This window comes from Coenobita brevimanus, chromosome 93 (assembly GCF_032717465.1).
Source record: "Coenobita brevimanus isolate Jiangsu-jjx chromosome 93, ASM3271746v2, whole genome shotgun sequence".
In the NCBI taxonomy this organism is placed as follows: domain Eukaryota; kingdom Metazoa; phylum Arthropoda; class Malacostraca; order Decapoda; family Coenobitidae; genus Coenobita; species Coenobita brevimanus.
Genome location: NC_137046.1, coordinates 44,291,476 through 44,317,196, shown reverse-complemented (window position 1 = coordinate 44,317,196; position 25,721 = coordinate 44,291,476). Strand labels below are relative to the sequence as shown.

The 25,721-nt window shown below is 43.8% G+C and overlaps 1 protein-coding gene across 1 annotated transcript in view; it reads right to left on the bottom strand.

Moving 5' to 3' along the window:
* Positions 1-1,143: 1,143 nt before the first annotated feature.
* Positions 1,144-25,721, bottom strand: part of LOC145412539 (uncharacterized) — a 193,851-nt gene continuing 169,273 nt past the window's right edge. The window contains exons 4-7 of the mRNA XM_080282437.1: positions 21,913-22,076; positions 21,569-21,737; positions 4,933-5,062; positions 1,144-2,350 (exon numbers count right to left, since the gene is read on the bottom strand). Of these exons, the coding sequence (XP_080138563.1) occupies positions 2,153-2,350; positions 4,933-5,062; positions 21,569-21,737; positions 21,913-22,076 (661 nt within the window). The 3' untranslated portion in view covers positions 1,144-2,152. The remainder of the gene's footprint in view (positions 2,351-4,932; positions 5,063-21,568; positions 21,738-21,912; positions 22,077-25,721) is intronic.

The window sequence follows — 25,721 nt, the reverse complement described above, 5'->3', positions numbered from 1 at the left end:
TGAAAAACATTTACCATGGCATTGTTGTGTCTCGCAATTATTTTTTCCTCTTTTGTAGTGATGCTTCATTTTTTCCCTCCCACTAGTTCTCAGTATCATGGCACGTGTCACTCTGCAGCAGGTTATTTGCACCAACCTCCATCATGGGTTCCGAAGTCCAGGAGGCGGATGGAGGGTGTTCAATCATGTGATGCCACGAGGGACGTAGGTTTGTCATCTACCCATAAATATCTTGGGTAGTTTAGCCCCGGATCCCTGCACCTCGAAAGGCTGTTACCATCTCTCTCAGCAACAAGGCAAACTGACCAACTCCCATCTTCCCAATTACTCTCCACCCGTAACCATTTCACCAGCCCAGTATTCCTAACGACGCCCATCTTGTTAACAACTTCTCCACTCGAAAGCCATCACCGCTCGCCCATCCTCGTTTACCCACTCCTTCCTTCCAAGTTCCATCACTTATGTCAGCTATTCCGTATGTTTATTTTTCTGTCCTTGTTATCCACGTTTTCCCTTGCACTGCTCATCGTTTATGCCAACTGTTTTACAAACTGTTCTTCCGTCCTCTTTACCCTCACTGTCTACTTTTTCCTTCCACTGTCCATCGTTACTGTCAGCATTTTTATCAGCTGTTCTTACATCCTCTTTATCCTCCCTTTCTGCTTTTCCTTCCACCTTCCATTGCTTCATACAAATTCTTCTTCCACTTTCTCATCAGTCAGTCTTCCACAGTCTCAGCGCCACAAAGTAACCAGGTAATGTTAATATCGTGCCAAAATTTCACACACATTAATTATTTTCCTCTCACATCGCTTCCACTTTTTCAGATAAAAATGTTTTCATCACAATTTGCTTTCACATCAAAATATCGACAAATACTGGGTGATTCCTTTGTTAGCTTCAACAACAAATGCAAAAATATGTCACTATGTACACTTTTCTCTCACGTTTCTGTATAAACAAAGCCACTGGTGATATCGCTGCGTGGTGTCAGTTTTTTTTTTTTTTAGTAACCCTTAAACTTCGAATGCAGTTACTTCCATTTATTTGTTTTACTTAAATTTTGAAGTACTAATTAAAGTAAGACTACAATGTACTTCTGTTATGTTATAGTTAATTCAGTGCAAGTGTAGATGTTTTTAATCGATGGAAGGTTGAAAATTTGTGTAGGAGGGAACTGGACCTCGTATCCTGCCTGTCGAAATTTTAGGGTTACACATACAACACCATATTACCTCGCAGTTATTGGTGTGGGTGACGGACAGCAAATTGAAGTGGTAGGATATCTTTAGTGGGAGGAGTTCTTAGCCCATACGGACAGTAGGCGTTGTGAGTTGTGTCAGCTTGTACGATGCAGTGGTGGACTTGATAAGGTGGAGCAGTTTAGGTGAAAATCCAGTGACATGGTTCAGTAGAGAGGCCCAACACGACTTACGTACTGGTGAGACTTTTCGTGGTGAATCTGGCTATCATGGCGTTGCCGGTGTTTCGTAGGTGAGGCTGGTGAGCGTAAATCAGTACAACCAGGCTTGAGTCATTTCCTTCTCAACCCTTTATCAGGTTCTTGGCGAGGATGAAATTTCATGCTCAGGAGAAAGTTCTTGCAGTAGGAAATGTAGATCAAGGGAAAAGTGTTTGACAGAGACCTCCTTTTTTTCCCCTGGCATAAATTTCCTTGCTAGAGAACTGTGTTTGACTCAAGGCCATTTGACTCGACAGTGTGGTAACCAAAGTGAGCATTATATCCTACAAAAATATTCTTGACCTAACTGAGTCCTCTGGACATCGATGAATGTTCAGAACCAAAAGCAGATTTGGTAGCCACTTTCGAAACTCGGTAATCAAGATAAGCATTGGTGACCTTAGCCCTGGGTGAACATGGATGACCTTGGTTTGTGTATGAACGACCCACACGAACTAGGTCACATTAGAGTGTGGATAACTTAGGTGCACATGGATAACTTAGGCTGACATGGACCGCCCAGTTGAACGTGGATTGTGACCTAGGGGACCTTAGCTAATGACCAAGGCTGACAAGGATGATGACTTAGGTGGACATAGATTACCTAGGTGAATACAGATAACCCAGCTTAGCACAGATACCCTAGGCGACCTAGACGACCGTGGATGACCTAGCTGTGTGAATGGTGTCCTAAGTGAGGGTGGTGGCCATGGCGCCCTCCTCCTCGCTCTCCTGCAGGACGAGTGTGGTGAGGTTGAGTGCACTCTTGACCCTGCGCGGCGGGTGCACCTCCAGGCTGTGGGAGCGAGTACGGCCCACGAAGACGGAGTTCTGCCGTGGCCGCCGCACCCCGAGGTAGTCCCCCTGGGTGTACGTTAGCGAGAGCCGCTGTTGAGGGGCAGGGGGGACAAGGAAGGAAGGGTAGGACTGGGCAGGGAGGGAAAGACGTGGCAGGGCAGGCCAGTCATAACATTGCCGGACAAGGGAGGGGGCAGGGAGGGCATGGTATGGCAGGGAAGGAGGGCAAGACAGAGTAGAGCATGGCAAGGCAGGGAGGGCAGGGCAGGGCACGACAGGGAGGACAGAGCACGGCAAATCAGGGCAGGGCATGCCAAGGCAAGGCAGGGAGGGGAGGGCCATCAAACATTGCAGGGGAGGGAAGCGATGCAAGAAATGTGGGAAAGGAGGGAGGGAAGCACGGCAGTGACGAGGAGGGATGAAAAACACACCGCAGGAAGTATGGAGATGGAGGGATGCGGGGTGGAATAGAGTGGAGGAGGGTTGTGAGGTGAAGTAGATCAGGGGAGGGGGGGGAAGGAGAGAGCCAGGCAAATGTGAAAAGGCGGGTTGGTATTACAGTAGTACGTTAACGGAAACCATTGAGAAGAGGAAAGGAAGTGATGCAGTGAAAGCGGGGAAAAACACGAGACAAGAAAAGAAAGGGAAGTGATAGAATGAAAGCAAAGGACAACACAAGGCGGAGAAAGGAACAGGGAATACCATAGGGTGTAGGATGGAAAAAGTCAGCGGTAACAGTAGTATGAGAGGAGAGGTTGGGAGGGAAGGAGGGAGGATAAGAGGGGAAGACAAACAAGGAGAATGGAAGGAAGAGAGAAGAAGATAGGAGATGGAAGGGCGGCAAATTGGAAGGTCAGGAAGGGATGTAGAGACAGGAAAAGGGAAGTAACGGAATTAGGGAGCAAGAGTTGAAAGGAGAGAAGGGAGATTGTGGAAAAGTAAAGGACATGCAGGGAAGGAGAATGGGGGGGATGAAAAAGGTAGGAGAAGGACGACAGATTGGAGGCAGGGAGGAAACGCAGAGGAAGGAAGGGAGCGACAGGGAGGAAATGGAGATAGTTAGGGAAGAGGGAGAGATGGGAAGGACATACAAGGAAGGAAGAGAAAGCAGGAGGAAACATACAAAGCAGAACATGGTATGGTAAGGAAAGGGAAGAATATGACATTGGAAATTAGATAAGGTTTTGACTTAACTATATTCGTATAAACATTTAATTTTGTGTGCAGTATATCTCAGCTTAAGGTAGTGAGTGACGGAGTGTGTAATAATCAAAACAGTCAACAGGAGGGTCTCTATTTCTCAAACTGGGAGAGGATGTTTACTGTGTTGCTTCAAGGACAGAGCAGGATTTTTAAATTGATTAACGAGGGAGATGCAAATCTTTTCAACACTGCGGTATGTAAATCTGACAAATAGTTAAAACTGCCTTACAGTTAAGCAGAAGAATGTGAATACAGTTGAAAATTTCAACGGAGGGTGCCAGACTTTGTTGGTGCAGTGGCTTTTGCGAAATGCTGAGTTTAAGAATGATTAGTCGTTTGGAAAAGTGCAGAACTGACAGAGTGTAATTTTAGTGGCAATTATATATAGCCTTTTGAAATTGAGCATTTTGGTGCAATTCTCAGACTCGTTAAAAGTTCTTGATTAAAAAAAAAAAATTGCGAAGGTGAGGCAGAGGACTTGTAGAATGGCATGATATCAGTGAGAAAGAAGCGATATTTACCCCTTCACTACGATGACTTTTTTTTTTTTTTTTTTTTTTTTTTTCAATCTACATAAAGTTTGATGCAGCTTAGGGTAGACTTTTCGAACTGGAGTCGTTAGATATATAACTGCTAATAATACTCTCGCCACTTGAGGTCCCCATTCCACCCAAAAAAAAAAAAAATCTTTGGTGGTCGCTTCTTGAAACGAGAAATACGTCCTCGGACTGAAGGGGTTAATCTAATTTGGGTGATGATTAGCATATACAAAATTTTCAGCGTCGAAGACAAGGATGTGAAAGTCAGGTGGTGAAGATTAGACACATCACCTCGACGGGCTTGTTAAGGTGGTAATGAGAATGAGGCCAAGAAAAGACCGCCGACAAAGGAAGGTTTAAGTGTTGAATCTTAACATAATGGCTAGATCGGAGGGGAGACGAGGGCAGACAGAAGAGTAATGGCGCAGATGAAGGGCAAATGATGCTTAAATTTCGTAAAACTCAGGAGAAGGGAGTTAAATAATTGTTGCAATAAGTGAAGCATCTTTTCACTTAATTTCACAGGAGAGGAAACTATCGTAAAGTGTGTTTGACAGAAAACAGAAAGAAGAAACGGAAGAGAAAACGCGGAAGGGGAGGAGGGGGGGACCAGGAAGAATGCATAAATGAAAAATGAACATTGTACAGTCAATTATCGGTTCTCAAGCTGTTATTGTTATTTATTATCGTTATCATTACTGTTATTTCCAGCCGACGACGCACTGGTTTAGTTTATCCTTGCTACTTCCAGACAATTTCACTCGGTTTACGACACTTCGAAAATCATTTGACAGCAGCAAGAATTAAATCTGAAATCACATCGTCGGGCTTAATGGGAGGTTAAGCTTGCTCCACGTGGATCTGTATGGAGTGTGATGGTGATGGTGGTAGTGATGATGATGATGTTGGTGATGGGGGCTGGGTGGGTACCTTGCCGGGGGTGATGGGGAGGGCACAGGGGTCGGCCATGGGGCAGGAGGGGCGGTGCTGCAGGAGTTGGCTGGGCTGCGTCTCCTTGTACGGCTCCTGGTACGGCTCAAGCATACGGATCTTGCCCCATCTGTGTGTAGAGAGGGAGTCGGGGAGTGTGACAGAAAACTCACGAAATATAAATATATTTTAGTTTCAAATATAGAAAGTGTAATTTCAGAAATAGTTAACAGTTTGGCAACCAAGTTAATGCCATCTCTTAGGGGTAAAGCCTGCGGAGAAAGATTACTTAATCTTAAACTGTTCTCAGTAAGTAAAGAGAAGCTCCTTGGGTAACCTCAGTGAATACTTTATGAAGAGGTTCCAAAGTTTTTCTCAGTTGCACTTGTGCTGCTTACGAGGTCCCTTGGGAGATACGAAGTTATCTTCAGTATCGCAATATATTTTTGTACTTGTGATATAGTTGGCGAATGGAACAGATTTCTCGTTGGAGGCATAAGAAGTACAAATAAATTTCATTAAAATATATATTCAGTGGTCATCTGTCACCCTCAGGCATTTTAGACACCTCTTGTCAGTTACAGTAATTAAAACCACTTATGAACTAGTTTGTTATACTGTGCGTCAGTGCACGGAGAAAAGCACTTAAGCAAGAATAATAAGAGTACTTTCACATCATACACCTTTGACGCAGAATACATAAATAAAATGGTAGCGTGTTCTACAGTGCGTATTCTTTACTTTCATCGATGTACCATATCTTGTATATCAAGGCATAAATACAAATGTCGACAAAAGTAAATAAAAAATTAAATTCCGTAACGCTTGGTGAATAGCAGCATATTTATTATCTGATGATTAATTTCTGTAGTTTTAGCACTGCTTTCTACCGTTCCTGCGTCATAAAATATCCTTCGTGTATTTCAGTCCTGTTTCTGTAATTATTATTATTATTATTATTATTATTTCTGAATGCAAGAGGACCGAAAAAGTAGAGGAAGGACCCGTATCCCATTCTGATACGTCTGTAATTGTCTGCAAGTCTTCCAGGTAATGCACAGATCGGACAGCCTGCTAAAGATGTGTGTGGTCTTAGTAGCTCTGTAGAACTAAAACCGAATATTCTGTTCTCTCCATTCTTTCTACTTATTATCACGTCCTCTGTCTCCATCTGCGTCACTACCGGAGCCTGAAGCCTCCAGGTCGCCGCCTTGTAATTCCCGGTACGAAGGTTTATCGCCACGCAGAAGTCGCGTTGATTTAAAAGCCAAATATCGCCAGTGTTTGCCGCGGGGGTGAAGTATGGTTATAGGTCCCTGTCAGTTTTATTCCGATATTTAGTACCTCAGTCACTCCTTGCTTACCTCTCTCTCTCTCTCTCTCTCTCTCTCTCTCTCTCTCTCTCTCTCTCTGTGTGTTCTAGCGTCCTTCACTCATTTTATATGTTAAGTACATAAGTGAGTTTGTGTGTGCGTGAGATGGGAGTCGTGTGAAGATTATAAAGAGGAAGAGGAAATGGAACTTGAGGAGAGGAGAGGAGAGGATGGAAGGGGAGAGAAGGTGGAGGGGGATGAGGAGGGAGAGATAGGTGAGGAATACAAAGGAGTTCAAAGTAAAGCAAAAAATAAAGCAGAATTATTGGTTTCCTTTTAAGATTGTTTGTAATTAGGTTGGTTAAGACTACGATATCTATTCTATGAGTCAAAAACAAGGATAGCAAATCAGGAGAGGAGGTGGAAGGGACGGGGAGGAGAGAAGAGGTGGAAGGGACGGGGAGGAGAGAAGAGGTGGAACGGGAGTGGAGAGAAAGGACAGAGTGGGAAGGGGTTGAAGAGAAGTGCAAAGGTGGGTGCGGAGGGAGAAGGAAAGTTGAGTAGGGAAGACGTGTTTAGGATGAGAGAGAGAAACACAGGAACAAAAGGAGAGAAATTAAGAAGTAAAGGAATAAACTCTTTTGTGGATAAAGCAAAAGTTGATCAGGTAGAACGGTGTGGTGTAAAAATTAAAAGATGAGACGAAAAGATCCAGTATCAGGATTAAAATAAAATTAATTCCAGAGCCGTGAGTTAATAAAGGAACTAAGAGACTACATTAGAGTATAACGCATAATTATGGATATTAAGTGAAGCGAAGGAGGTAGGGGAGAGGCAGGAAGTAGCGAGGTTCCTGTGTATATATTATTACTAGGAAGGGAAGGCAGGAAGGGAGGAAGATGAAACGTGAGGAGGAGGAGGAGGAAAGGAAGACAGGGGGAGGTGGAGAAGGAAGAAGGGAGATAAAAAAAGAAGAAATGATAAACGTGACCATCGAGAAGAAAGGAAGACACAGATGAAGAAAATAGATACAGGGGAGAAAAAAGGAAGATCGAACGTGACCAGCGAGAAGAAAGTAAGACAGAAGGGAGATGAAGAAGAAAGAGAAAGGCAAGGAGGAAAGGCTGAACATGACCACTGGGAGGAAAGGAAGACAGAGGGAGGTGATGAGGCAAAAGATATTGAAAAAGAAGAGATATGAAGGGAAGAAGGGGGAAAGGAAGAAAGGAAAACTGACACACTGTAGTACAGCCAGAAAAACAGAACCGTCATCAGCGAGAAGGAAAGCACACATAAGAAGTAAAGTACAAATAACAGGTGGTCAAATCCAGTGTACCTAAAGACCTAACAACGTGTGTGAGACAAGAATAGTAGGGAAGAAGACTTTTCCCACTCACCACGTCCTGTGATATGTTAGTCGGCAGGAGAAATATTTAAAAAGCACCATGACTTGAAAAGAACATATAAATTTTACTGGGATGGTAAACGAGAAAGAGGGAAAATAAAGAGGAAATGGGTAGGAAGAAAGGAAGACTGAAACACTGAAAGGCACCTAGAAAGGCAGAAACGTCACCAGCGATAGGAGAGGAACGAACAGGAGAAGAAAAAGAAAGAGCACCGCCAGATGGAGAGGAGGAGGAGGAGTGGAGACGCAAGGAGAGCGAAAAACAAAACTTGACTTCACGGAGGGAGAGAAGTACGATAGGAGAAAAGAGAGGAAAGGAGAGGTGGGAAGAGAAGAGTGGAAAGAAGAAACTGCAGGAAATGAAATAGGCTGCGATTTAACTGTCAAGAGGAAGGGGTGGAGACAGAGAGGAGGAAAAGATGGGATAGAGCGAAGACGGAAGAAAGGTAAGAGAAGGTGGAGGGAGAGAAGGAATTAAAGCAGTAGAAGCACAGAAGGAAGAAGTGATAAGACAGAGAGAAAGAGGAAGAAGGGATGAGAGGAATGAAGAAGAGAGGTAATAAAGAGAAGAGCAAGGGAGAAAGAAGATACAAATCATAATAATGGGACAGAGATAAGAGTGAAGAAAGGAGAAGAGGAGGGAATACGTATAATGGAAGAAAATATAAAGAAGATAAGACAGCGAGAAGGAGGAAGAATGGAAAGAGGAAGGGGAAAGGGAATAAAAGGAGAAGAAAGAACAGATATAGCAAGGAGAACAAGGAAGAAAGAAAGGAGAAAGTGGAAAGATAAAAGGAAGAAGGAAGTCTAAAAGTAATATATATGAAGATGAAGGGATGGAACGAAAAGGAAAAGGAAAAAAAAAGTGAAGAGTGGAAGGGAATGAAGAAAATGAGTAAGGAAAAAAAAGAGGAGAGACAAGGAAAGAGAAAGCCGATGAGGAGAGGGAATAAAAGGATTGGAAAGACTGCAGTAAATAGGGGTCTGACTGATAGAGGAAAGTCAGGAAAGAAAAGCTGTAGGAGTAACAAAGAAAAAGAGGGGAAAGAGAGAAGCAAGTAGGGAGAAACACGAAAAAGAGAATGTGCAGAGGACTAGATAAAATTCAGAAGGGAGGGAAGTAGAAATCAGACTTTAAGAAAAGAGAAAGAGAATAGAGGACAAGAGGAGAGAGAAAAATGGACAGGAATAACATACAGATTAAATAGACAGATTGCAAGGGAAAGAAAAAAGTAAGTAAAAATGGGGAAGAGGGAAAAGTATGGGGAGGATGGAAAGTATAGTAGAAGATTACTTAATGAGAGTGGAGAAGGAAGGAAAAAAATGGAAAAGCGAAGGAGCGGAGGAAAAAAATGAGGGGGAAATATAGAGAAGGAAAGTAGAGAAGAACGTAAGAAATAGCGAAGAGGAGGAAATTTAAGAAGATGGAAGGAGAGTAAAGGGTCAGAGTAAGATAATAAAAGGGAGGAGAAGGAGGCAAAGGAAAGAGAAGTAAGGAAAGTAAGAAGGAGAAGAAAGGAAAGTAAAAAAATAGAATCAGGGAGAGTGAAGTTGAGCGTCACTTGTGCCAGTTCCCACAGCCATCCCTCCCCCCCTCCTCCACAGCACCTAGCACCACCCTGAATGGCAATGACCGAGAGAGGCACAACACCTCAAAAACACCCACACACAGCTCTACCTATCGCTCTTATACGCTCACGTTCCATCACAAAACGCTCATAAAACACTCACACACCCTCACAACGCCCATAAAACACTCACACACCCTCACGACGCCCATAAAACACTCACACACCCTCACAAAACAGGCATAAAACTTTCCCACTCCCTCACAATACACTTATCTTCACAAATATATATATATATATATATATATATATATATATATATATATATATATATATATATATATATATATATATATATATATATATATATATATATATATATATATATATATATATATATATATATATATATATACCCGGTATATAAATCACGCTCCCTCAATGCACACCTTCCAGACACCCAGTAACACTGACTGCTTTTTGGATCAGACTTATAACTTCTCACTCCTTCTAACTTACAAAATATGAAGTTCTTTCTTACACTTTCCCGTATCAGTGTTGTTTTAGTTAGAGAGAGAGAGAGAGAGAGAGAGAGAGAGAGAGAGAGAGAGAGATGTTGCCTGGATGTCGTGAAAAATGTGCATCCGAAGTGAAATATCGATACTCCTGCCCTGAATTACGATGCTGAAAAATAGTGTAATATTTTGGCGCGAAACTGGAATGTCGGGTGAAATATTACAAGTTTTCGAGTTTGATACAGGTTCACAGTCGAAGCGGCTCTGGAGATTACGTAAAACCTCTTTCTTAGCGATTTATTCTGCTTACTGCACCTCGGTATCCTCTTGTACGTGTGTTCCGGTTGCAGACATTATCAGTAGTAAAACGATGGAAATAACATACAAGAGAAAGTTAATATGATATGATAAATAAATCGCTGACGAACAGGTGTTGCGAAGCCTTCTGTGCCAGGTAAAATACGAGCTTTGTTTCATCATTCTATTCTGACAAACTCCAGACGGTTTTACTCAGCAGCGGGAGAATCGGCAGGTGTAAATAGGTAGGCTGTCTTGGTATACTCCTTTGAGACCCGTTTATATCTTATTTTTTACCTCCAGGTGATTTTTCTCAGCAACGGGACGGGCTAAGGGAGGGTGGGGTGTTGTGGGAAGAGTGGTCGTTACTAAATAGGGACAGAAAGGCATGGAAGTCCCTTTGTGGAACCATCCCGTAATAGAATTCAGGGTCGTGAAGGCAACTTGATTCGTTTTGATTTTTGGTTTTCTTTAGTTGCTCCTCTCGAAATGCGAAAGTAATCTCGCTCACATACAGTAGTTAAGAGGCTTACACACACACACTCTCTCTCTCTCAGACACACACACACACACACACACACACACACACACACACACACACACACACATTAATAATTCACATCCTCCCCTCACCTTTCCCTCCCCCAGTCCCCTCCTCTCGTAAGCCTGGGCATTGTTTACGATCACAGTGTATCCTGAGCGCCGGATGTTCACCCCAGTATTTCACACCAGCGGAAAGACACCTCCTCCACCACCCCTCTCCACCACCCCTCTCCATCACCCCTCTCCATCACCCCTCTCCACCACCCCTTCCATCACCTCTCTCCACCACGCCCCCCGCAACCGCCCCCCTTCACCATTTTTACGCCCCGTCCTGGAACTCCTCGCATTCCTGATACATTCCCGTCGCTGCTCACAGAATCCAAACCTTGGGATCTCTCTCTCTCTCTCTCTCACACACACACACACACACACACACACACACACACACACACACACACACACACACACACACACACACACACACACACACACACACACACACACACACACACACACACACACACACACACACACACACACACACACACACGGGGTTGACACTGGTAATGATATCCCGCCATATATTTACCCTTCCTCCACGCCTACGAGGTCCTTACTCTGCTTAGCGCCAGAATAAACATTGTCCCACTTCGCCGAAAAAGCAATTACAACAGTTATGAGAAAAAGGCAGTTTGGTAACGTGCATAATATTAATAATTATCCAGAGCAAACACAGGGACGGGGTCTAGCCAGCGAGCCACCTAGTTTCCTTGTTGACTCGTTCCTTGCAGCTGAATCGAGGGAGGGTGAAAGGAAAGAGGCAGGAAAAGGGAAAGAGAAAGGTAGGAAGTGAAAGAGATGGAAGGAAAGGGGTTGGGAGAGAGGGGAAGCGGTGTTGAAAAGAGGGAACGGATGGGAAAGAGTAAAGGAAAATGTGGAAGTTGGAGAAAGGGAGGAAGGCAGTGGAAAGAAAAATGTAGAAAAGGAAAGGGAAGAAAATGAGAAGAGGGGAAAGGAAAGATAGGGAGATGGAAAAATGGAAGGAAGGGGAAGGAAACAGGGAAATATGAAGGAAAGGGAGGAAAAGAAAGAAAAGAAAAAAAAAAGGCAGGGGAAGGAAAGAGACAGGGAGAAAGGAGAAGGAAAGAGAGAGAGGAAGAGAAGATCTGGATGAAGTACTAAAATTCTACAGCAAAAATTACCTCTGATATTAAAAGGCAGGTTGATGGAAAATCAAGATTGAAAAATTCAGAAGTTTGGCTACGGGATGAATATAGTATGTAAATGAGCCTTAGGGAGCGAGAGGGTGGAGCACAGTATGTTTCAAGAATGTTAGAAGGGGTTGTACAGGCAGTTCATGTACGAGGCGAGATATTAACTCTTTCATGGTCGGTACAGCTCTAGTGTTATATTTCTGCTAACGTCAAAACTTTATTCATCTAATTGAGTCATAGGAGCCTAAGAGTGATAACCTTAAAAAGCAGTGTTTGGAGCTGAGGATTGACAGGAAAGGTTTCGTTATAGGTGTGAGGAAACTGTAGTTTAAATATAAGAAATTATCAGACTGTTCGCTGCGATCATTTTTTTTTTGCTATATACCGAGGATTTTATTTAGTTTAGGATGCTTTTTTTTTTTTCGAAATGGGCGAGTAGATAGTGGATAGTAGTAGTGGTAGTAGTAGTAGTAATAGCTGTTGTTGTAGTAGTAGTGATGGTGGTGGTAAGAGCAGTAGTAGTAGTAGTTGCAGCCCCAGGCTTATTTGAATGTGAACCCAGTGGACTGCAAGCTCAAGTTACCCTTCTCCTGCAGACCACCTTCCTTCTTTGGGGGAACAGGGAGTGAGTTGAGGGACGATTGTATAACCAGGCAGTGGAGCCACCTGGTTATATCGGTGCCCTCATGTCATGTCCCTCTCCAGCACCTGACGGGCTAGACACATTATTTAATCATCCCATCCAGTGACACGAGGCTCACCTAAAATTATTAAAAATCGTCTAGTAGTGGTAAAAACTAAGTGATGTCCTCAGGTTCAGTGGGTTAACACATTGAACGCACTTACAGTTGTGAAAAGTGGAAGTGAGGACGTGTTGTACTGAGATGTCTTCTTTAACTCAATCTGGTCAGTTAAAGAAGCTCCCTAACACCTTTTCCTAGGCGATTTATTTTGCTTGTTACACCTTCCTGCCCTACTCTGTGTTATATTAATCCTTCCAACATCACCATACGCTGCTGGATAAAATAACCGGTAAATAAATGACTGGATAAAATAAATGACTGCTTAGAATGATTAGAAACGTGATGTACAAACTCATTCACAAGGATAACAGTAAATTGAACGTGAAAAATAATTACACCCTTAGATAGACAGATAGACAGAGAGAGGAGGGGGGAGGGAGGGGAGGGAGAAGTACCGAAAGATAGATATAGACAGATAGATAAGCATACAGAAAGATATATAATTCCACATATAAAACAAGCGATAATAATAACCTGAATACCAATACCCTCAGCTCTGATCCCGAGAAGCAGCCAGCGTGGGGGCCAACTGGTGACCTAAGCCCCGTTTATAATTCCCGAAGCCTGGAGGGATGGGCCTGATGAGGAGAGAGAGAGAGAGAGAGAGAGAGGGGGGGGGAAGGGGGGAATAACTAAAATAAATAGTGAAAAGGAGGAAAGATAGAGTAGTAAGTAAAAGGGACAGAGGTGAGACGAAGAATGGAGAAAAGTACTGATATATAGTGTACAGATAAAAATAAGACAAAAAATAAAATGAAAAGAAAAGAAAGTAAATGTGAGAGAAAAGAAAGAAAAAAGGAGTGGCAGAAACTGGAAAAAGGAAGGGATGAAAATATCGAGATGCAATAAAGAAGAGAGTAGGAATTGTGAGAGGCTTAGAGGATGAAAGGAAAAAGATTGGCCTTAATAAACGATGAAGTCCACATTCCGTTCTCCTTTAGCCTCCAGTCCTATCGTTTCCCGCCTTTTTACCCCCACTTTATCTCTCCTATTTAGTTGATCCCCTTTTAGTTTCATTCTTCCTCTCTTTCTTCGTTCCCATCTTTCTTTCTTTCTTTTTCTTTCTTCCTTCCTTCCTTTTTTTCTTCTGATTTTCTCGTTTCATAATATCTCGCTTGCATGCTTCTTTCTTTCTTTTTTTTCCTTCGTTTGTTCATTCATTCATTTAATCATTCAGTTTTTTTTCCTCTCCTTCGTTCCTTCATTCACTTCTTTCTTTGTTTCATTGCGTCCTTCTTTCCTTCTCTCCTTCTCCGCACACAGTAATCTTCACGTAACACCCACCCTGCTTCTTTCTCTTCTCTTCCTCGTGCTGCCTTTCACTTACTCACTCTTTCCCTCCTTCTGTTCCTTTCCTTAATCCCCCTCCTATTCTCCTTCCATTCGTTACCCCTCACTTCCTTCCTTCCTTCCTTCCTTTCTTCCTTCCTTTCTTCCTTCCTTTCTTTCTTTTTTCTTTTTCTTTCTTTTTTTCTTTCTTTGTCTTCTTCATTCATTCATTCATTTACTGGCTTCCGTGATGCCATTTTCTTTCTTCCTTCACTCACTGCCCCCATGATGCCTTCTTCTTCCATTCGTCCATTCATTTATTCATTGCCTTCCGTGTTGTTTTCTTTCTTACATTCATTTATTTATTCATTCACTGCCTTCCATAATGCCTCCCATCATTCTTTCTCTCATTCTTTCTTTCATCCATTCACTGCTTTCCATCATGCTTCGTTCATTCATTTATTCACATTTATTCATTCATTCACCGCCGTCCACTATTCCTCCCTCATTTATTCATTCGTTCACTCTCGTCCATGATGCCTCCGTTTTTCATTCATTTATTCACTGCCTTCTATGATGCCGCTTTCTTTCCGTCCTTCCTTCACCGACTTCCATGATGCTTTATTTTTACCCCCACACACTGACCTAAATTGTGTTTCCTTCCTTCCTTTGCTCACTGCCTATCATGATACCCCCTTTTTTTTCCCCTTCCATGATGCCTCTTTTTTTCTTTCTCTCCTTCCCTCCTTCCTTTCTTTCCTCACCGCATTATATTACATCTCTATCTTTCCATTCTTCACTCACTGCGTTTGTATTGTTCACACACTCACCATCTCATTCACTCGGTCACTCAATTAGTCACTCATTTAGTCACACACACACACACACACACACACACACACACACACACACACACACACACACACACACACACACACACACACACACACACACACACACACACACACACACACACACACACACACACACACACACACACACACACACACACACATCATCTCCTCTCCCCCTGCTTTTCTCACTTCACTCAGTATGCCCTGCCCCTACCAAGCAGGCATCCTAGGTCACCAACTATGAGACACAGTTAAGACGTCCACATTCCTCTCTATAAACCCAAATGACGGGGTACGCGAGCCACGGGGCAGGGGAAACGCCCTCTTGTTTTGACTGGATAGTTGTACGATGCAGCAGGAATGGACATACAAGGACAGGTTGCTTGTTATATCATCGTCATCATCATCATCGTCGTCGTCGTCGTCGTCATAATCTTATTTCCCATAAATTCGCCGAGTGAAATATATCCAGAAACAGGAATAGGAGAGCTCAAAAACAGGAAAACCCATAATAAAGTGATTAATGACTTGGGTTACACATCCTTTCGTTCATCGTTCAAGCTATCAAAATTCTTGGTAACCATATAACCAGATAACGGTGTGATGTGAAGCCTGCTCTGTGCGGAGAGATGCAAATGCGGCATCCATCCAGAAACCAAGCCTTCACACTTTTCCCCGCGCCTTGCTGTCGCGAGGCGCTGTCAACGGCAAGGGTACATCAGTTCACTGCACGAGATGGCCCTGCAGGGGTGGTTATTTGCCTGCGGTTGATGGATCTCTTCGGCCAAACAGACCGGGGTTGATCAACAACAACAGCCTCCCTTTTCGCTTTCTGACCCGAGGTACTTAAACTCTTCCACCACGTCCAGTCTCATCCCATTCTCAAACACACTGCACTGTGACTACCTCCTCTCTCAACAACCATTATTTTACTCTTATCTTTGTTTATTTTTTAGACCACGATCCTCACACACATTTCACAGAACCCTGCACTGGTCCACATAAATACCATTCGTTGTTACCAGACAACAAAACAGTATCAATTTAAATCACAGTTTTAATATTTCATAGCTGCCCATTTATCACCATATTTATTCTGGTCCCCTGAGCTCTTGGTCAGACCTCTCTCCCTAACTCCACCTTAGGCTATACTGAAGTCATGGGTAGATCACACTCATTTTTCTTCATTCCTGTACACGGTCTGCATTACCAGATATACACCTACATACACGTCTACATTCACACACTTACATGAGAACATATGGCCAACATCACACGTACGTACAGAAACACCCATACAATTAGTACCCCTATATAGGTCTTATTACCTTTATGCAGCCCTACACATGCAAACACAAACGTGCTCCACTACACACACACACACACACACACACACACACACACACACACACACACACACACACACACACACACACACACACACACGCACGCACGCACGCACGCACGCACGCACGCACGCACGCACGCACGCACGCACGCACACACACACACACACACACACACACACACACACACACACACACACACACACACACAACCTGTGACACAATTTGGAGTACATGGCACAACACAGGCACTCCTTTGTCCCTGGCCGGCATGACTTCAAACACTGACACCGGCACCATTTGTTGACTTTTATGCAGCTCTAGTGATGGCACGACCCGGGAACTGGGTGATGGTCTGTGTGTAGGTGGGGGAGGGAGGGGGGAGAGGTGAGGGAGTTTTGGAGGTGAGGGACGGCTGGAGGTGAGGACGGGTGTGGGTGAGGGAGACAAAGAGTGAGAGGTGAGGGAGGGTGTAAGTGAGGCAGATGGAGAGTGATGAAGATGTAGAGACAATTCGAGGGTGAAGGAGGTGAAGGGTGGGAGAGAATGACTGTGACAATTGGAGTGCAAGAAAAAGAAGTAAAATGTAAGAAAGTACGTGTGTGTGTGTGTGTGTGTGTGTGTGTGTGTGTGTGTGTGTGTGTGTATGTGTGTGTGAAGAGGAGACAGAGAGAGCTGTAGGGTTAGGGTGGCTGAGAGTGGGAGTGAGGGAGGGTGTCGGCCAGGGATGATCTGAGTGAGTAAGGGTGCGAAAGAGGGAGCTTGAGGATGTGACAGGATGTGTGTGGGTGTGAGGGTATGGAAGGAATGTGTAAAGGTGCGAAAGAGGTCTAGAAGATGAATGTGAGCGTGAGTAAGGGCAAGACAAGAATGTGTATGAGTGAAGCTGTGTGTGAGTCTTCGGGAGGGATATGGAGTGTGAGGGAGGACGAGTGTGAGTGTGAGGAGGAAGTGTGAAAGAAGAGGTGTCTGAGGACGAAGGGAAGAGGTGTATGATTGTGAGAGATGATATGTGTTTGTGTGATCCAGTATGTGTGTATGCGAGAAAGACTGTTTGATGTGAGGGAGGTTGCGTGTAAGTGTGAGAAAGAATAAGTGTAATATTGACGGAGAACATGTGTAAGGATATGGCAGTGATTAACGAGGTGTGAAGGAGACACGTTTGCGAGATGATGGTACTTATGACAGGATTTATGTTAATGTGAAGCTGTGTGTGTGTGTGTGTGTGTGTGTGTGTGTGTGTGTGTGTGTGTGTGTGTGTGTGTGTGTGTGTGTGTGTGTGTGTGTGTGAGAGAGAGAGAGAGAGAGAGTTTGTCTATAAAAGTGGTTGTGGGAATGCTTGTGAGCGAGGAATTTCAGGGATTCTGTTTTGTGACTGTGGAGGCGAGTGAGGTTTTATGTGTGTGTGTGTGTGTGTGTGTGTGTGTGTGTGTGTGTGTGTGTGTGTGTGTGTGTGTGATATGAGAAATATGCAGCAAGTCTGAGGAAGAGGAGCAATGAATGAGTGAGTGAGTGAGAGAGTAAGTAATTAAAAGGAAGATATAATGTTTGTAGGTATCTGTAACCCGTTTTTGCTTTCATTTAGTGGGAACTTTAGCAAACTTTTTTGTGATCGTGAATAAAGAAAATTGCGAAGGAAATTGAAGGAGTGAGTGAGTGAAGGTAAAACGAAAATGTGTGTATGAGCTTTTGTGAGTGAGAGTTAAAAGAACTGTGAAGGAAAGTGAGGAAAGAAATGAGTGAGTGAGTGAGTGAATGACCTGTGTTTACGCTGGGTCGACCCGAGTAATGACCTAACTTAACCTCTCATTTGGCCTCTCCTTCCCTCACGTCCCTCTCATTCCACTTTCTCATTTCACCCTTTTATTTCCTCACTTCACTCCCATTTCACTTGCTCATTTGACCGCCCTTTATTTTCCCTCGTCACCCCTTTCCCTGTCTCCCTGCCTTGGTTGTGTCCTTTCCTCTACTTTGTCGTCTTTTTCGCCTGTTTCGTCTGCATTTGCCCCTTTTCCTTTCATCACATATCGTTCTCATTCTGGTTTCTCATTTCACCCTTTTGTGTCCACAGTGGTACTTTATTTTCCTCCTACTCTTCCTACCATATGTCTATCTATTTATCCATCTGTTTAACCATCTATCTCATAGCGACCCAACTATCTCATCTACCCAAGTAATTGTACCTCACAATTTTTTTTTCTTTTCCTCGTCTCGTCTCGTCCTCTCGTTCTCACTCACACTCGCTCTTTGAACCCTTAATCAAGTTGCAGATTGGAAGCGGGTCTCTCTATCTGTGTCGCTCTTTACTGGCCCTTTCGAGGCACGTCAAATCGTTTCTCTCTTTCTGAGGAACTGGATTGCTTTCTTCGACTTTTATCCAGTTTTGTACAACGTGATCAATGAGTCCTGTTATTCGGGGAGGTCGGTGGTGCATTAGTTAGCATATCCACCCTGCACGTGGAAGAACCCGAGTTATGTTCTTGTGCTAGACTCTTGAATATAGTTTGTTTTTCCCTTGTCCATGTTCATTTAGCAGTAAAGTGGGGACATGGATGGAATTTCAGTTGTTGCATGTCGTATTGTAGGGTACGACTTGGACTTTAGCATTAATTAATTGTCTGTCTTAAACCCACCCAACCCCGTGCAGTCGGCACTCATTCACTAACTCTTCCTCTTGTATACACACCGAGGCTTCGATTATATAAATGAAACAATCTTCCAGCCAGTGTGATTTTGGTGGATGGAAGATGAGAAAGATCGAAGATACGTGAAGAGATAAGGCGCGAGAGTATGTGATCTCTTATTACAGATCAGCATTCAGGATGGAAAAATGACTAGTATAAACCAAGTTAAAGGTGGACAAAGTACAGTTGTGTGAGGTGTGTGCGTGGTGTGTTTGTCGTAGGGTGACGCTTCTGTTGACTTCTCATTAGGTGTAGGTGTGTATCCTGGCCTGCTCTGTGTACTGCTCCACTGACACACTCCATATACATTTACCTCTTGTGTGTCGGCAGGTCATAAGCACAATCCGGGCCACAGGTTCATTCACACCCTCTAGAAATGGTGTCAGACCTTATTGAGATACCTGAACTAAGTAATCCCTTCCATCCGATGACGAAGTTAGAATTTTATATCCTGATTTTGGAGGTTTTTATTCGCCTTAGGATTTTTTCTTAGCTTTATTCCTGCTGTGTCCATTTTTCTATCAAGACAGATTTTTATTTTTTACTCTAGGGGTTAGACACATTTCTCTCCTTCATTAACCCTCTCATTATTTTTAATAGTATCTCTCCTAAGTTAATTATCATCGTCTGGTAGTATCAAGAATAAAGTAAAAACGTATATACTCTTACACTGAGGGGGTTAATGGAATCTTGCCAAACTAGTCAGTAGTATTTAAATGGGTTATATTCCTCATTCATTACTCTGAGCCCCACACGTTGAATGGAATATTTGACCAGGCAGCTGAATCCCCTTTGTGTCCACCTCCCCGTTCTTCCCTGTCGCTCCTTTATCTCTCGGTCTTTTTTTTTTTTTTCCCCTTCACTTCCCTCCCTCTCTCTCTCTCTCTCGCTCTCTCTCTCGCTCTCTCTCTCTCTCTCTCTCTCTCTCTCTCTCTCTCTCTCTCTCTCGCGCGCGCGCGCGCGCGCGCACCCACACCCGCCCACCCACACACACACACACACACACACACACACACACACACACGTTTTTTACCGTAAAGAACTAGAGACACTGGTTGTTCGAAGTTTGACGTAGTGTTAATTGTTCGAAGATTTTCATAAACTACGCAAGTAACGTCATTGCAAACAGGTCCTCGTGAAGTCATGTAAAGTTTCAACCCCCCACCATAACACTGAATATCAGGTTTTCGTTTAAGGGTCTTCATCAAGGTTTCAGCCAAGAGTAGAATTAAAGAGTAGAAACTATGGCTCAGTAGTGTGCATGTGTCTGTCAACTCCAGTAATTTCTCAGTGTCCTAACATGGGCTTTCCAACACTCCCTTGATCTTTTTACATATCTGTGTGTACAACCCCGGCAACCAGTGTCAAAGATGCTAAGAGATTTAATTACCGGATTTAGGGGGTTTACATGAAATAGGCGGAGGGGGAGGATTTTGTGGGGAGATGGGGGACTCAGACGCGGCTGTGAGGGTGGGTAAAAAGGAGGGTTAAGGGGATTAAGGTCGATGGTAGAAAACCGTGGGAGTAAAAGTCTCAAGACCTGTGGCAGTATTCATAGGCCTTCTGGAGCTTAAGCTGCGTATAAGGGCGCATCCGCACGGCGACAGCATTTGTGGGTAACATGGTTGGTGGGAGTGTGGCCAACAGCTGGTGTGTACATTGTATTGTATAACATCGTTCACACAAAATGTTTTTAACAATTTTATAACGACAAGTGTGTTGATATGGATCCAGCTTGTAGTTGTATAGAACTAAACAAATTAGTATTTTTTAAAACAGTACTTGCAGTAACTTCTATAGAAACTAGTTTTTTCATAAGAATTGAGTAAGATCGTTTATGAATACTTCCCCTGATAGCCTAGAATTGAGGTTGAAGATTTATAGACTGACACTGAAGAAGGGAAAAGGGTGTGGGAGCAGTGGAGAGGGTAAGCGATTACTCCATTATGTCACTGTCAGAAGAGTGACGGTTGTTTTACAAGGCGTATATGTAGTATGTACTGGCACAAGATAAAGTTTTCCTACAGCCCCCTAGCAGCGTTGTGTCATGTCATCCAGATTTCTTTGTCCTCCTCGAACGTCAGAGAGTATCCTTCCATTTCCTACTCTTTTGCTGTGTGCATCATGTTGCTCTCATATAAAAATTTTTCTTGCAACACTTTCCATCTCCACGGTCGGCAGGGAAATGTTCGGTAAATTTTGATCGTGATAGGGAGGTTGCGGTCATTAATTCCTTTACACGTCTGAGGCTAGAAACCAGTGAGATTAGATTCCAAGTTTTTACACGTACCTGATTTTTATAGATTACTTCTACAAGATATCATTGGATTTTCACACAGTTTCGAAAGGGTGTAAAGAATTTATTAACCTTATCTGTGGAGTTTGAGTCGGTTGTTCTACTATACCCTCTCTCAGAATAATATCAGAGCCGAAAGGGAAGTGCCGGTCACAATATAATCAAGCTTGTTTGATCCTGACGCCACTGGTTCAGAATGCGGCATGAAAAGGAATATAGCCTGACTGATTGTGCAAGAACATGTGGAGGGCCTTGCTCATCCCTTCCCCATTCGTCACAGACCCAAGCTTTTATCGATTATCAGTTCTTCACCATTCTTTTATCTCTACCCTCCTACCTGTTTTGCTACCGTCCTTCTTCCCTTCCCGTCCCCTACGCCTAACGTCACTTTATTTTCGCCCTCTTCCTCTTCTTCTTTCTGTGGCAAATTTTAAGACGGCTTGCCTGTTTTCTAACACCTGTTGGGAACAAACTTAGTGCCCTCTGTGACACTGTTTTTGGTACCCCTGTGGATATCTGAGCGTCTCACCTGTTGAAGAATAGTGCTATGGCAAACATCCACACGGCCAGCACCAGCAGCACTATGCCCACCTCCTCAGCCCGCACCCGCACCAGCCCACCCGCCCTGTCCACGCCCACGCCGTCCCCCTCTTCCTCCAGGACTGTGGGCGTGCTGATCACCCACCCTGTGTCGTTCGCTACGGGTGGGGAGGAATGCGAGAGAATATTTAATGGTAATTTAAATGATATGGCTTATTACCTAGATCCACAATGATTTCGTTAAAAACACTTACTCTGTATATGTGTTTGTGTGTGTGTGTGTATGTATGTATGTGTGTGTGTGTGTGTGTGTGTGTGTGTGTGTGTACTCACGTGGTGCAGAGTGTGTAGCCGTAAGGAAGGTGACGGTGTTGGAGGTGTGTAGGGCTGTGCTGTTAAGGACGCTGGTCACGAACACCTGGTACTTGGTGAGGGGCAGGAGGCGCTCAAGGACCACGCTGCGCTGCGGCGCCGTCACCTCAGCCACCACACGGTATCTGAAGCACAGGAGAACACTTAATTAACAAAGCAATGCAAGAACACAAACAGAATAGGAGCAGCAACACATAACAAGTAATGAACAAAAAAGCAAAATAAAAGCAGCCATATCAGTTGTATCATTGAATATATGTTGTTCACAGCCATACTCTTGTTAGATAATATTATACACTGCTGACTGTTTGTTCTTATTTCTTTTGTGCTAATAAACTCTGTCCTAACCCAGTGTATTCCTACCATTTGAGCCAGAGCATAAATATATCACAATGAAAATTTTGCCCACACCTCCCTCCTCGCTCTGGTCAGGAAGGTTGTTATGTGAAATATTGTATGACAGAGATATGAAATATATATCAAAGGAATGTGAGCAAGAAACGTGCTCTCAAAGTTCGGGGAGGAATGGGAATTACAGAAAGTAGAACATAATTCTGGTAGATGATTGTAGGTGAAGGTTTGTCTGTAACATTACAGTAGGCCATCATGTGAAACTGTTATCTTAGTCCGCAAACAGCACATAGCATGAGACAACATCTCCATCACTTTGCCTGTGGTTCAGTTTCCCTAATGTGTTTCCTTAAAAATTGGCAACAGTTCGTTTTTAGGGGGTGTTTCAGAGATGAGTAATTACCAGAGTTATGCTTCGTGAAGGTTTGATAGGACCAGAGTTAATAGAATTGCCTCACGGTTCCACCAGACAGAAGTTATTGACAATGGAAGCACAGTTAACAACACTGTGCTTCAGTATGTGATATGTCCCGTCGCTGGCCAAGTACCATACCATGTTTGTGCAAGGCCCCCAGGTCAGTGGGTTACGGGAGTGGCACAGGGATATATCTCTCCTCCACCAGGCCTGGAATTCAGTGTATGTTTGGCCCTTTGGATATTTAAATCATACTAACTCCAGGCGTTTGTTAATTGGCCAGGGAAGCCCCAGTTGGCATGAGTATTATGTAGAGTTCAAATACTATCAGATAATCAACAACCTTTGCTGTGTCCGACTAACCTATGAGCCACATATTACAAGAGTTTTCTTCCATTTATCGAGGTATTTTCTTCTTTTTGCTATTTACTAGGTACTTTGTTTTACGTTTTGAGTTTTAGTTATGTAGTAATGTAAGGATATCCATTAGATATTGGGATGTAACCCCCCATGCGATGAGGTACTAGCTGTGTAAGAAAAAACTCATTAATACAGCATATAACAGTTTTGGAAATTGTGTGTGTGTGTGTGTGTGTGTGTGTGTGTGTGTGTGTGTGTGTGTGTGTGTAACGTTAGGGTTTGTACACACTCGCAGTTTTAAGTGTCATTCCAACCACAACGGTTCGAGTATGTGGATGTGCAGACGGAGTAGGTAATTTGCAAGAAGAGGTGTGGTACAGTACGGTTGTGTGTCCAGGCAGCTCGAAATGAAGCGATCTTGAATTTGGCTGTTATCTTCCTTTTGTTTTATCTTGGAGGGAACGTTCTTACAGTCTGGCATATGGTTCCTTCTTTGCATTAAAAAAAAAAAAAAAGTTTGCCTAGCCCAAAGTTAGATACTCTTCTGCCTCGTACAACTGCATTTCTTTTTGTTTTTGAGTTTAAAATCATAGCACACATTAGATCAGAGATCGCAGACGTCATTTCACCGCCTAGTCATGTTCTTGATATGTAGAATGAGCAGTATGAATGCAGACATATTGTACAAACCACTTAGAGCTGTTTGACTGACTGTTTAAAGTGCTTATGTACGAACACTTAGGAACGTTAGGTGGAGCCGAGATTTTCAGAGGTTTTAATCGCGAATTAGTAAACGTAATGTCATTTCAGGGGGGGTGTTCGTGTTTTTTCTGAATCCCTCCAGTTTCATCTGTTAGAACAAAATGAGACTTAAATGGTGATGATGATAATGGTATTTCAAATTTTCAGATCATATCAGACTAAATCTGCAATTCATTAAAGCTGGGAACGATGCTTTCACGTGTTCGAAGCACACCGAACCTCAGAACTTTCTGTTAGAGATCAGAACATCGGCCTCATTCGAACATTTTTGCACAACTGATTCTTATTTCCTCCATCTCACAGCTGACCCTGAACCCTACCACCACCATCCCACCTCACCCCGCCTCATCCCTCGCCGCACCCCACCAGTAAATCAACGCCTCTGATCTCACGGTAAGCCTTAATGTTTTTCCCAACCTGAGTGACCCATTTGAAGAATTATGGTGTATTTGAACCCATCTCTGCCTCTCTGCATCGTCCTGCCGGCCTCGTTTCATCCCGTCTCCGTTTTCACTCCTGTCTCTGTCACCCTTCCAGCCTCAGTGTATTTCCAACTTTCATTCGTCTTGATCTCTGTATCCACCCTGCTTTTTCCTTTTTCCCATTTTCTGCTGCTCCACCCCCGTCTCTACCACTTTCTCCGTCCTTTTCTCTTCCTTCTCCTCTCCCTATTACCCAGTCTCTCCTCTTCCTCCCAGTTTCTCCTCCTGCTCCACCCCGTCTCTCTCATACCCCCGACTCTCACTCCATCCATCTTCCGTTCCACCTCGTTTATTCTACTGCACTCCATCTTTCCTTCTCCCCCCATCCCCTTGCGTCTTTACGTTCACTGCCCCCCCCCCTCTCGCATCTTCATTTTGGTCCCATCCCCTTTTCCTCTCCTCTTACTTGTTCCGTGTCTACCCCCTATTCCCTCATATTTCAATGCATCTCAACCCCATCCCCCTTTTTCTTCCACCTCTCTCCTCCACCACTACCCCACTTTACGCTTTATCTCTTTCTGTATCTTTTACCCCCAATTCAACCTCTTCTTCCCTTCCTTTCTTTCCCATTTCTCTCCTTTCTCTAACATCTCCCCCTTCCAAATAATTTCTCCCCACCTCTCACTTTTCTAGATGTCTTTTACCCATCTCTCCTTTTCTTATATAATCTTCTCCACATCTCCCTTTCATAAACGCCTCTCCCGACCCCTCCCACCCGTCCCTTCCCTTCCAAATTTCCTCAGTCGTTGCTCCCCTCCCATCCCCATCCTAGACGCCTCCCCCCCACCCCGTTTCATTGACCTGGACCTCCATCCCTCCATTTCCCAGGACTGTCTTCCCCACTTACACCCTTCCCAGATACCTCACCTCCCACTTTTGTCAGCCTTTCCTTCCGTATCTCCATTTCCTAAGCTCCTACTCCCCACTCATACCCTTTCTAGACACCCTCCTCTACTGCCTCCATTTCATCGGCCTCTCCTTCCCCACACTTCTCTTAAAAAATCCCATTCCTTTTTCTCGGGACTCCGCCTTTACCCATCGCCCCTCCTAGACGACCTCCTCCCTACCTCCTTAATTTCCTAGACCTCGCCCCACCTCCCTCCACCCCTTGGCCCCTCCTCTCCACCCTAGTCTTGTTAGCTGGAGAAAAATAAGATAAAACGTCCCTAATTAATCTCCGTGAATTAGCATGGTTAATGAGGGAGTTTTAGGCTCAGTGAGAGAGAGCCAGAAGCATTGTCTGGAACACTCACTCACTCTCTCTTTTTGGTCTAGATGGTAGTATTTTTATTAGTCTGTGTGCTGTCTGTACTTGCGTCGTGGTCTCGTCGTCTTGCTAGGCTTGGTTGGTCCTTTGCCTGACCTTTTGTATTTTATTCTTGTTACTGCCAAACTATTTC